At 42.1% G+C, this 13006-nt stretch overlaps 1 protein-coding gene across 1 annotated transcript; it reads right to left on the reverse strand.

Annotated features, from left to right (window-relative positions):
- Positions 1–4459: 4459 nt before the first annotated feature.
- On the reverse strand, positions 4460–12331 carry TSPAN15 (tetraspanin 15). Its single transcript, XM_010189637.1, has 6 exons — positions 12283–12331; positions 11708–11844; positions 9932–10048; positions 6514–6561; positions 5071–5187; positions 4460–4612 (listed from the first exon to the last, which is right to left on the reverse strand). The coding sequence occupies exons 1-6, from the start codon at positions 12329–12331 to the stop codon at positions 4460–4462; spliced, it is 621 nt and encodes a 206-aa protein (XP_010187939.1).
- Between the last annotated feature and the right edge of the window lie 675 nt (positions 12332–13006).

The following is a 13006-nucleotide window of genomic DNA, read 5'->3' on the forward strand; positions in this document are numbered from 1 at the left end:
ATAGCCCCAAGTCCTTTTCTACCAGGCCGCTCTCCAGCCACTCTTCCGCCACTCTTCCCCAAGCCTGTAGTGCTGCACAGGGTTGTTGTGACCCAAGGGCAGTACTCAGCACTTGGCCTTGTTGAAGCCCATACAATTGGCCTCAGTCTATCAATCCAGCCTGTCCAGGTCCCTCTGCAGAGCCTTCCTACCATCAAGCAGAACAACACTCCACCTAACTTGGCATCATCTGCAAACTTACTGAGAAAGCACTAAATCCCTTCCAACCAGATAATTGAAAAAGATGTTAAACAAGAGTGGCCCCAAACACTGAGCCCTGGGGAACACCACTTGTGACCAGCCACCAACTGGATTTAACTTCATTCACCACAATCCTCTGGGCCCAGCCATCCAGCCAGTGTTTGATCGAGCAGAGTGTACACCCATCCAAGGCTTAGACAACCAGTTTGTTCATGAGAATGCTGTGGGGAACAGTATTGAAGGCTCTACTGAAGTCCAGGTAAACAACATCCACAGCCTTTCCCTCATCCACCAAGCAGGTCACCTTGCCATAGAAGGAGATCGGGTTTGTTAAGCAAGACCTGACCTTCAGGAACCCACGTTTACTGGGCCTGATCATCTCACTGTCCCATAAATAGTGTGTAGTGGAACTCATGATGATTTGTTGGCACCAAGGTCAGACTGACAGGTCTGCGGTTTCCTGGACATTCCTTCTGGGCCTTCTTGTAGATGGTTGTCACATTTGTTCATTTGCAGTCCACTGGGACCTCCCCCATTAGCCAGGACCGCTGATGAATTACAAAGAATGGCTTGGTGAGCACATCCGCCAACTCCTTCAGCACTCTCAGGTGTAACCCCTCTGGCTTGTGTATGTCTAGGTGGTGCAGCAGGTCACTAACCATTTCCTCTTGGATTATGGTGGTCTCATTCTGTTCCCCATCCCTGTCTTCCACCTCAAGGAGCTGAGTACCCAGCAAACAATTAGTTCTGCTACTAAAGACTGAAGCAAAGAAGGCATTAAGTACATCAGCCTTTTCCTCATCCTTAGTCACTGTGCTTTCCCCTGCATCCAATAAAGGAGGAAGATTCTTCCTAGTTGTCCTTTTGTTGTTCATGTATTTACAAAAGCATTTTTATTTTCTTTCACAGTCATGGCAAGATTGAGTTCTAGTCGGGCTTTGGTCCTTCTAATTTTCTCCCTACATAGCTTCACTGTGTCTTTGAAGTCCCTCCAAGTGGCCTGCCCCCTTTTCCAATGGCCATAAACTCTCCTTTCGTTCCTGAGTTCCAGCCAAAGCTCTCTGTTCAGCCAGGCCAGTCTTCTACCTCGCCAGGCCGTCTTTTGGGATGTGGGGATGGCCTGTTCCTGCACCTTTAAGACTTCCTTCTTGAATAGTGCCCACCCTTCCTGGACTCCTTTTGGAGTCAGGACAGCCTCCCAGGAGACTCTACCAATCAGTCTCCTGAACAGACCAAAGTCTGCTCTATGGAAGTCCAAGGTGGCAGTTCTGCTAACCCCTCTCCTGACTTCTCTGAGAATCAAAAACTCCATTATTTCATTATCACTATGCCCAAGATGGCCTCCAACCATTACATCTCCCACATGTGCTCTGTTAACAAGCAGCTTGATAACAAAGAAGCGTTCTTCACTTGTTTTAAAATCATCTTTCCTCTCTGTTGTCTGTAAAAGCCCAGATTATATTTGCTAGTGTGGCCGCAGTGGTTTTCACTTACAGCCAAATGCAAAAATTAGATTAGAACAACATTTGGAGTCTGGCTCTTCATATGCTTCCAGCTGATTTGCTCATGGGCACAGCAATGAGCATATTTAAAAAGAAAATACGAGCAGTTGCGTCAGTGATGGGTGTGGAGCACCAGCCAGAGATGAGCCGCAGCTTCACTAACGCCAAACCACATCCCCTCCAGACCTGGCTCACACGGACAAATGGTGCAGGACAGATCACATCCCTGTGGGCTCAGCGGCTCAGGATAAAACGAGCTACTCATAAGCACACAAAACACCTTGTGTACACTGCAAACCCATTCAAAAAAATCAATCTACTAATGAGACATTAGCATAGCATGTTGAGAAGAGCCAAGCCTCACATTTAAGAGCAAATTCACCACCCCATCGCAGTCTCCCCATCGTCTCCCACAGCTCAGGTGCCTGGGGGCAGTTGAGCACAGGGCTGCTGCCTCCCTCTCCTCCAGCCACCTCCTGATCAGCACCATCCTTCCCTCAGGTCACCATGAACCTGTGAAGTAAAGCGTTAATTTCCTCAGATCTGAAAGGGAATGAGAAGAAGGGTCATAGTATTTGAATCATTTATTAAACAAAGTCACACAAGTTTAGTCCATGATTGTCAGGTGAGACCCCCTCAAACATATGACAGAGAGCACTGAGGATTGTTGAAAATCTAGTGTAGCCCACAGATTTCCTTGCTCCCTGGTATCCTCAAATACTCTCCCTGTTCTATTTAAACCACCCAAATTTTAACCACACCTCTGTCACCTCCTGCTTTCCCAGATATCTTGTACTTCAAACCTCCACAACATTCATAAGACATTATTAGTAAAGAAAGAAAAATTACCTTTGTCACCTCCTTCACAATTCAGTACAGCCTTTCTGTCACCTCAAATTCAAGCATTAGGCCCCTCCTGGTAAAGGCCAGGGCATGACTCTGCCTCTGGCAACACCTCAGCTCTTGATGATTTCAGGTCCCATTTTCCCAGCCCACTCTCCACAATAAACCAGTTTCAGCTTCAATCTTCCTCTCTCTCACCAGCAGTCAGTTCAGTCCCTTTAATTTACCCCCTCCTCTGTCTCTTTGTACACAAATCCAGCCTTAAAGCAGACGTTGCTTCTTAATTTACCGAAATACATTATTCAGAACAGAGACCAGGAAAATTCAGGGGACGACGATATGGAGCAATTAAATATGCAACTGTGCATGAGACCCAATGCTACAGTGTGCTGTGTAGGAAATAACCGTGCACTGTGGATGGTGGGCTCAATAACACTGTGGGATCTCCATCCCTAGACACCATCGAAAGCACTGAAGAACTGGATGAGGTATTTTTTAGCTCCTGGAAACACACAAAGCTTCCTCAGAAATACTCAGTGGAGGAAGAGAGCTAAGCAGCAAACACTGAGTATTGAAGAAAGCAGACAACACATCCAGGACAAAAAAAAATATTTAAAAAAGGCAGAAGGAAAGCAGCAAGGAAAGAATATCAGATATTCCTCTGTGTGGCTTAGCAGAAAGTTAGAAAAAAAAAAAAGATTCACAAAGACAAGATATAAACCAAACCCGCTTTACTCTCATCCTGAATTTGTTTATTTGAAGCATCACGATAATGAGGTCTTGCATTTTGCCTGCAAGCCTGGCTGGGCTGGAAACACTGCAGAGAAATACTCAGGAGAAACAAACAAGAACCCCCTGCCCCAAGCTCTCAGTGACTTCCCAAGTATTGTCTCCAATTCACTAAGAGGAGCAAACGAAGCACAGACCTTCAGTGGCTGTCCAAAACCCCACGCAAGTCAGCACCCAAGCCAGAATCACAGCCCAAGGTATTTCTACCTTTTGATTCAGCATTTGAGGGACAGGCTTAACCTAGATAAGAAAATAAAAAGTATTGTAAACAAAATATTTCCGGGTTTTTGTGTTGTTTTTTTTAAAAAAAAAACTTCTTGTTTTTATTTTGACAAGAAGAATAAAATTTAGAAACATCTCAACATACAGAATGTCAAAAAACAAGAAAATCATAAATTACCTAGTTAATTCACTAAAGAAGAAAAATACAGTACGTACAAGATTCAAACATCCTGTAAGTTTATACAAAATCCAGATAGTAATAAATCACATTAAAAAATATATCAAGCATTACCTGACTGCTTTGACATTGGCATTTGTCCCATTATTAAAAGGCACAAAAGACTGAGCAATGAAAGTGTTCAGCATCACATCCATTATTGTCAGTAAATTCATCAAGATTAGAATAAAAAAAATTATTAAACACATGTTTAATATTCATCATGTTGATCAGTAAGAAATCTTTTTGGAAGGAGTAAGAAAATAAAGTTGGAAAGGAGAAACATTTAAACACGACATCCCAAGACACAAAGGCTCTTCCTAGAAATCTACCTTCAGATCTTGCCAGAACAGTTTTCCCAGCTGCATATCACTCAGTAATCACTCAAAAAAGATCTAATTATCAACAAGCCCACCTTCCAGCAGCATCACAATACCACAGCAACGTTGTCAGCAGCACAGAGCCTTTCCGGTACGCCTCTGATTGCAGACACACCAGGAGCAACAAGGCTAGGGCAGTATTGGTGCACTGCCGACCCAATGCTGGTCTGGCGGCTGATTCATTACACCTGCAAGTCTATAATGGTCAGCACAAACCAGAACAGGTGGATTTGCCTTTTTTTGAACCGTATGTGAGGTTTCCAAAGTCACCCTGGGTAGCACATGCAGCAGCCAGCTTCAGCAAACTCAGAGGCAGATCTCTGCCCCCCTTCTTCAAACAGTCGTTCACTCAGCTTGTGCTCTGTGATGATATCTTCCACCCGAGTTATGTAAAGCAAGGATAGCAACACGCCCAGGAACTGCAAAAGAAAGGGGCATCTCTAGTCAGAGATCAAATACTGCCTATTCAATGCTTCTCACAGCTGTTTTTACAAATCATGTATACATACGTTGAATACATGGATGTGGCATATATACAGAGAGAAACTCATACTGCTATTCTCTACACGTAGGGGTATAAATGGATCATTTCTGTGAGGAGCTAATACAGCAGAATTACCACCCCGGAGCATTAGAAAGTCTCAGTGGATGCAGCTATGGGGAGGAGAGAGCTCAGAAAAACCAAGGAAAACCAAATTAACCCACCAAATCCTGCAATGTGTCACAGCAATGCTACTAAACTCCTGGAATGCCACCTCAGCTTATCAGTTAGATCAAATTTAAATAAAAACAATAAATATACCTCAATAGGATTTTGCATACTGTAGCAACAAATTAGATACTCCTTTTAATGGGTAATGCACTGGCCACTTCTTACCTGGGGTAGCAATATGCCGAGCAGCACGCCCGCCATGATGCTGTAGTTGTCCAAAAACCAAATAAGCACGGCATTCGTGCATCCACGAACATATATAACATGCTGAACACTCAAGCGCTGCAAAATAACAGAGCAGACATTCAAACAGGCAGTACGGTACAGTAAAACATGACAATTCAAATTTCAGGAAGGCAAATTTAGTCCTCCTTCCCATCTCTTTAAACCCACTGAATTTGACATCACTAATTCTTCTGATTGTTTTTCAGTTGTTCCATACCTGAACAAGTTACCTAATTTTTTAAAACCTTTTTTTGCAACTACTTCTCTAAAAGAAATGCATCCGATTCTCATTTTAGACCATTTGGAAAGCAGAGAAGTCTCTCTTTAGCTTTTACCTCTGCTTCCAAGTTGAAAGTACAGCAGTGGAAAAACAGAAATGACAGACCAAGTTCTTTGCAACAGAACCTAAAAAGGGCAGGAGCAAGAGGATTTCAGATTCAGTCCTGCAAGCTGTGCTGCACCATGACCCCAACCCATAATATAGAAAGCACTTGAGGCTGCAAAGGGTCCTAAGCAGATGAATGGGGTAAAGTTAAGCATATGCTTAAGTGCTTTGGGCATTAGAGCCAGGCTGGAACATTTAGGTGATTAAGCCATAAATCAATGAATCTAAATGAAGACAGGTCATATGTAAAGATAACCGGTAATCCCCAAAACCAACAACTGAAGCTGGCATTGTACGCCAAGTGCCTCAAATGGGCTGGGGAGCACGGCCTTTTTAGATCAACCCCCCGCACCAGCTCTCCAAAGCCAGGAGTGGAGAACTCGGAAGATCCAATTACTGATTTCACTGCTTAATCACTTCACAATTAGTGCAGTCTCTACTCTGGAGTCACTGGGGCTATTCCCAATAGGGACGACTGAGGAAGGAAAAGGCCCCATTCTGCTCCTAGAGAGAAGAGAGGGCTGTGAACACAACCCAGGAAATCCTACTCCTCTTCCAAGAATAACTGTTACAGCCTTAAAACTAAAATATGCTCTCATACATAGAAACAGCTAAGTTGGCTTTACCAAAACCGATTTTACTCAGTGAGAAACTTTGGCTTTAAGTATTAAAAGTTTTCCCCAACTCAAATCACTACTCTAAAGTATTGGAGCATCTTTCTTTGTATTGATTGTGCAATCAGCATAAGGTGGATGAGCTTTGGGAAGACGTGCTTCAAGCACATCAAACAAGGAATCATAGAAGATACAAAGTAGGGAGGATACCACAACCAAACATGATTCATTTTTTTTTAATATATGAAAGTTATTCCAGATAAAATAATTTAAATTGCTGATTTAACTGCCTGGCAGATTTAAGTATGCAGAAGACAATTTTATAACTGAAACAAAAAAAAGTACCACCTTTTGCCATGACAGGGTGAACACTGGTTACGTTACCTCTTTGTCAATGGTTTTGTATCCGCACATAGTGTTGATAAGGGCTGTCTGAAAAGAAAGCAACAAATATAAACTATAGCAGAAAGCAAAAATCACAAAAAAATATATTACTACTCCTCTTGTGTTCACCCAGCTCACATAAGAGCAACAACGAGGGTTACTCCTCAGTCCAACAACAATTTCTTCCCAGCAGTCCCATGGTCAGATTCAGATTTTTAGAGGTATTTTTAGCTCTACATGATTTTAGAGAAATCAGCATTGCCACTGTGTCATGACACAAGACATTTGAACCATATCTATCCAAAAATCCAGCATGGCAACAGAAACCAAAGCCAGCTACAACAGAGCTGTAAGCCACAGCTCTTTGCACAGTATGAACAGCTGGGTTTAATTTTTGGGCCTTAATAACACATCTTATTAAGAAAACCAGGGATTAACACAGCCATCGTACCATCACTATGACAAATTTAAGTTCAGAAACATCTAAAATTCAAATAACGTCCAATACTATGAATGCTTACATGAAAATTTTACAAGACCAATTTCTTATAACCTAATATATTTTTATACATCATTATATATATGAATATAAAATTCATCTATTTAAAAAAAGACTGAGTGCATGCACTCATCACAGACTACGAATGCATTTTCTGTAGCCATTTAATATTTTGCTTGAGTCCTGAAGCTCTACCTGTCTTGGCAAAGCTAACATGAAAATACTACTGACCACTCACAAATCTGCCAATGTAAAGCCCACCGGCATCAAATGAAGCAATGAACAAAGCCAAAGACATGGAGGAATATGAGAATACATAAATGAGAGAAAGATGGTAAAGCAAACTCTACTGTATTGATATCCCCTCCCACCAAATTAAGATGAGATGTAAAGACAGGATTTCTAAACGCTGGTGGCCTCTGAGCGGGGTTGGGGTTCCCAGGTCACCTGCACAAGGAGGAAGAGGGATGTTTGCAAAAGTTGGGAGGAAGCTGGATGCTACAAAATGGCAAAAACACCAGCCAGGGTCAAGTTTATAAGCACCCAAAGAGTGCTCTCACTTTGAACTCACAGCTGGCTGACAAACAAGGTTGGGCACACTCCTAAAATAGAGGTCTGCTGGGGAAATATAACAAGCACCCGTCTATCAACCACAGCTAATAAATGCTCTTGGAAGTGAAAGTCTGCAAAACCAGGCATCAGTGTGTTGCTGCGTCTGCTGCGAGAGACTTCACATTTACAAAATGCTTGAGCCTATCAGGCAAACACAGAGCCATCAGCTAAATATTTGCCAACAAGGAGCACAGTCACAGCCTTTAATTTTAAACACAGCATTTGCTAACAGGGTATCGCGACACGAGGAAATGTAAACAGTGGAGATAAATGCATTAGAAACGAGGTTTGTAGGCCTTTGTGGACTAATTTTTATCTGTTATGCCAGTGTAAGTCTTCAATAAATACTTTGACTTGAAAACAGTCCCTTCAGAGCCCCCTCAACATGAGCCTGGCTCATCTTAGCACAGGGCTTTTTCAGAGGATCAGAATCCAACCGCTGACATTAGCGGGAGTTTTCCATGACTACAAAGTGAATGAGTAATCACAAACCATATCTGTAGTTTTCCAGGACAGAAACCAGCCTGTATTTGGAAGCATTTGTCAAACACACAAGATTTATGCATCTTCTGGTTGGGTTTTTTTTTTCTTTTCCAAGGTAGCCACAGCGTTAGTCCTGCCGACTACGTGTTCGTACCACTGGGATTTCACAAGGCACATCGATGGCATCGTGAGTGGCAAAGCCACGAGCTCTAACAGACCAAACAGCCTACCCTTAAATAAGAAATTCGCTTGTTATCTTGGGGCTTCTCCCCACCTTTCAGTTAACTTCCCTGACCTTAACGCTCTGCAAGCTACCTTTTGGCTGCAAGTAGCCTCCCCAGTTGCCAACACAGTATACAGAGAATATTCTTCCTGTTTTTGTCGGAAAAGTTTTTATTTTAGCACATTCCTGCCTGGCAAGTCGCATCTGAAATCCACATGTCCAATTATATGTGTCACAGCTGAAAAGGCACCTGGCATTATTCGTGACAGATTATTGCAGTGCTTTGCCTTCGCAGTACCCTGTATTTCTACACACATCACCTGACCTTTTAAAATAAGACTTCAACAGAGAAATGAGAGCTACAGAAGAACAAGCAGTATTTTGAATGACCTCTAAAAGCTCTTTACTAGCCAGTTCTATCTTCATTTACCATCAAATGAGGGCAAAATCCTGAGCTCTGCTGCTCAGTGCAGCTGTGAATCAGCAGATACTATTTTCATATACACAACTTTCTTAGTCTCAAACACCTAAGACTTAAAGTATAACTGTTTAGCTTTGCTTTCTGAAGATAAATCAAAGCTCAGCACAGATTTAAACAGACTCTCATACACAAAAAATGCGTAAGTACACGTAATAAACGCCTTCATATTATACACATTTCTCAGCGAAACCTAGCAGGATTACTGACACAATTATTGACTTTATTTTCCCTTTTCTGAATTAAACAGCCACGCTCAAGGCAAACATTGAAAGGGCAGCACATAACAGGCACCAGTAGGCTATCCATCATGAGCTCTACTGTGGCTGCTCTTACACATACTCAGTTTCTCCCTAATGTTCAGACCAAAGATCAAAACCCAGTGAGGCAGGGAGTGTCCATACTGGTTTAAAGTTGAGGAATAGCTCTTTATCAAATTCAGCATTACATCCATTCCTCAAATGGAAAAATAAACACGTCGAACTTAATGCCTGCTCCTAGTGCTGCCAGCACCAGTTAATACCAGTTCATCGAGGGCTGATAAAACTGTCCCAGACTCCAGCAGACAGGGAGGGTTTTACAGGGTGGCAAGGCAGGCAGTTTTCAAGGATGGGTTGGTTAGGGCAGAGCAGCAGCTCCAGTCTAGACCTGCATCCACAAGGATGCACCAAGTTTGAGGTCATTTGCCCACATATCTATTTTTTTCTGGATGATGGGGTCATTCTGTTTAGTTTTTAATTCACACAGCAGCTGGTGCACATCACTCTAGCTCCCACCTATGGGACCCATCAGGACCCAGGCTTCTTAGCAAAGCTGAAGCAGCAAACCTGGGGAAAACACCAGCAAAATTTAAGTTTAGGCAGCCCTGGTCTGGGCAAGCCATGAGGTTAGAATAGCTCCCAAGACCCCTTCTGTGTTTCTAGGACTGTGTAGCGGGACAGTAACACAGAGCATCACCACATCTAATGCATTATTTTCTCCTTTTCAAGCTGTCAAGACCCATGGATCCATCATTCCTGATGGATCCATTTCCCTTCGCTTCTTCCCCAAAACTTTCTCAAGTAAGGTACCTTTTTAAGGGAGTGCCAGCATCTTGGCAGAGAGCAGCGATGCCAGGACTTACCTTATTTGTGACACAGCAAGTGTAAGGCACCCCGCAGGCCAGCGGTCCCGGCGCCGCGCAGTTGTGATACACGTTTTGTGACCAATCTTTGTAATCTTCCCCACCACAGCACTTAAACTGGAAAAACAACACAAACGGCAAAGAGGAAAAAAAAAAATAAATCAGAAACTCTTCTAATAAGCAGAAAGCAAAGTAAGAATAAAAAAATTCTAGAAGCACCCAGCTACCCAGCCATTCTATCATTTTATCAGCATGTATATCATAGAATGTATAGTATAGATACAACTGAAAAGAATTAAAGATATAGGTGGTGTCCTTCCATCACTCATCAAGGTGTCAGGGCAAAGTACTCAGTGATAAGTTCCACCTCCCAACTTTTCCAAGTTGAAAAATTATTCTTTCGGTTCTGGACATCATTAAGCAATGTTTTTATGTTTGCTCCATCTCGAGTTGTAATACAACTCTTCAATTTTTTTTAAGGATCGTGACAATATTTCTAAATAAGTCAAAGAGTTGCTATCAGGCATAAAAATAACCTCACCAAAACATTTTGGGTGTAATGTAGTAGAAATTAAATTGGACAGATACTGTAAGCTTACATTGCTTAAAATATAAGGTGAATATTTGTAATAAGTCAAAGGGAAAAGGAACAGTTTATTTAATCATTAAAATATAAATTCCCTGTACGCATACATAATTTTGGGCAGTGCATGGAAACTTTAAAGCATTATGAAGTCCAATGACAAAATTTCCTCAGGATGGTTTGCTTTTGACAGACTTTCCATGCTAACTTTGTTTTTCAAAGCAGGCTGCCATCTCCATAACGATGTCATAAAATATACATATCACTTCCTAAGTTCACTTTTGGTTTAAATCACTATTTGGCATGGCCACTGACATCACATGGGCCCTGACATCACATTTCTGAACGTTTTCTGCTTCTTCTATAGTCTCTGATCTGTATGGCAGAACCCTTCAATAATACAATAAACATTTCAACACACCAGCCTTAAAAAAAACGAAGGCTGTGAGTCAACTACATGTGCCATTAAGCGTGCTCATGTGCTCACATGTGCTCAGCTGGGCTTAACACAATTTCTGAATTTTAATTACAAGTATATGTGCTTCCATGGGCATTTCTTTTGAATAACCACCTTGTTAAAGAGCTCAATACGTGTCCTCAAGTGAAAATACAACAGCCCAGGTTCCAACAGCCTAATTGCCAGCTAATTTCTCCTTATCCAGTGCCTCCTGTTAACGGGATGCTTTTGAATGTCTTGGATCAGTCAGCAGAAATGCTGAGCGCAAGAACTTGGATGAAATTTAGGCTGAATTTGTCTGAATCTGGCTGTGGGGCCAGATATAAGCCTACACGTTTGCAGGATCTGGCCTTTTGGCTGTGGGGCCTCTATAAGCCTACACGTTTGCAGGATCTGGCCTTAACCATCCAACTCACACCTACCAAGGCAAAAGATGCATTTAGTCCCCACTTCTTCTGGTGATTTAGAGGGCTTCAAATGCAGCAAAAGATGCATTTTGTCCCTGCTTCTTCTGGTGATTTAGAGGGCTTCAAATGCCAGTTGAGATGCTGGAGGAGCCCTGACCTCAGTGACGCGTAACAGATGACGCATGAGATCTCATCCCCCTCATCAGTAAGAATTTGATTATCACATCACTGGAAAAACTCAAAGCCATCACCAAGGACCTACCACACCTCAGCACTGAATTAGTCTCAGGAAAAAAAGCCCAAAAAAACCAAAAACCAAAACCCCAAACCTGCTTTTGAACAGAATCCATTATGTTCTTGAAGTCTAAATCATCATAGTAATTCTCAATTCCTCTTCTTATATTATCATTCAAAAATTTGATTGTCTGGAAGGAAGAAAGAAAACAAGACTCATGGGTTACACAGTCTGAAACAAAATTAAAAGAACAGGTTAAAGTGAGAAGTATAATTGATAAGCACAGGAGGAAAGGCTTGGGTTTTTTGGTGCTTTTTTGTTTTGAAGAAAACCAAATTCTAGTTAAAAATCAATCATAGCAGAGTCCTGCAGGGACTGACCCTCTGTTCTCCTTTAAGGAAGCAGCTTCACTGCTGATTTTGCGCTGAGAAGTGCTGCCAGTGCGACACCTCTCCAGCGAGGTGCTGCTTCTCTGAGACTCTCCAAGCATCTCCCAGAGATGGTCCCGTTGCCCCCAGGCTGAGAACAGGAAGGCAGGATTCCTCCCACTGGGCACTGGGGATCCCCAGCACCTTTTGGGTGAAAGAATGGCAGGTTTGGGTGGTGGGTCTTGGCAGCATGGCCTGCACCACACCCTGGGTGACAAGAGACAACTGTCTCCCTGCTCACCATCTTTCAGGAATTTTATTTTCATCATCTTATCTTCCAAGGAATCCATGATTGCCAGATAATGAGCTTTATTCCACCTTAAGCAGGAAAAAAAAAGTGGAAAAAGATCTCGTATCTGTGTATTTTACAGCTGTGGTTTTGAGAAATATAGCAGTGGAGCAGTGACGATACAAACTGGTACCACCTCAGCTTGGAATATTAGAAATAAGATCAACAAAATTCTTTTAAAGTTCACAAGATGAGGCAAAAAAAGACTAGTTTTTAACAGCCGGTACCATCACAGCATAGTAAAATCTGACACTGAACATAACCAGAATGTAACAACTTCCCTTGCAACCCAGCTACTAAAATGATCAAAGCTAAATCCTTGCAGGTAGGAAGAAACCTGAAAAGCACCTACTCATTTTCTCAGTATTACAAACTGCAACACTTCAAAGCAAAACAGAAAAAAAGGATTATCACATAGGCGATTAGAAAGAATACAGGATTTTGCAGGACTATCCTAACAGGCCAAGAATGAAATGCAGCAAATACCAACTACTCTTGCACTGCCTGTATGACCTCACTTAAACTCAACAGATATGAGAAGGAAATAGAGAAAGAAATGGAAAAAAACAATGAGACATGCAAAACAATAATCATTTAAATGGAGGCTGTTACCCTAAGCTTTTATTAAATACTTCCTTCTCCACCCTATATTAACCCCAACTTCTCCATTAACCTC

This window comes from Mesitornis unicolor, unplaced genomic scaffold, assembly GCF_000695765.1.
Source record: "Mesitornis unicolor isolate BGI_N332 unplaced genomic scaffold, ASM69576v1 scaffold18308, whole genome shotgun sequence".
NCBI lineage: Eukaryota > Metazoa > Chordata > Aves > Mesitornithiformes > Mesitornithidae > Mesitornis > Mesitornis unicolor.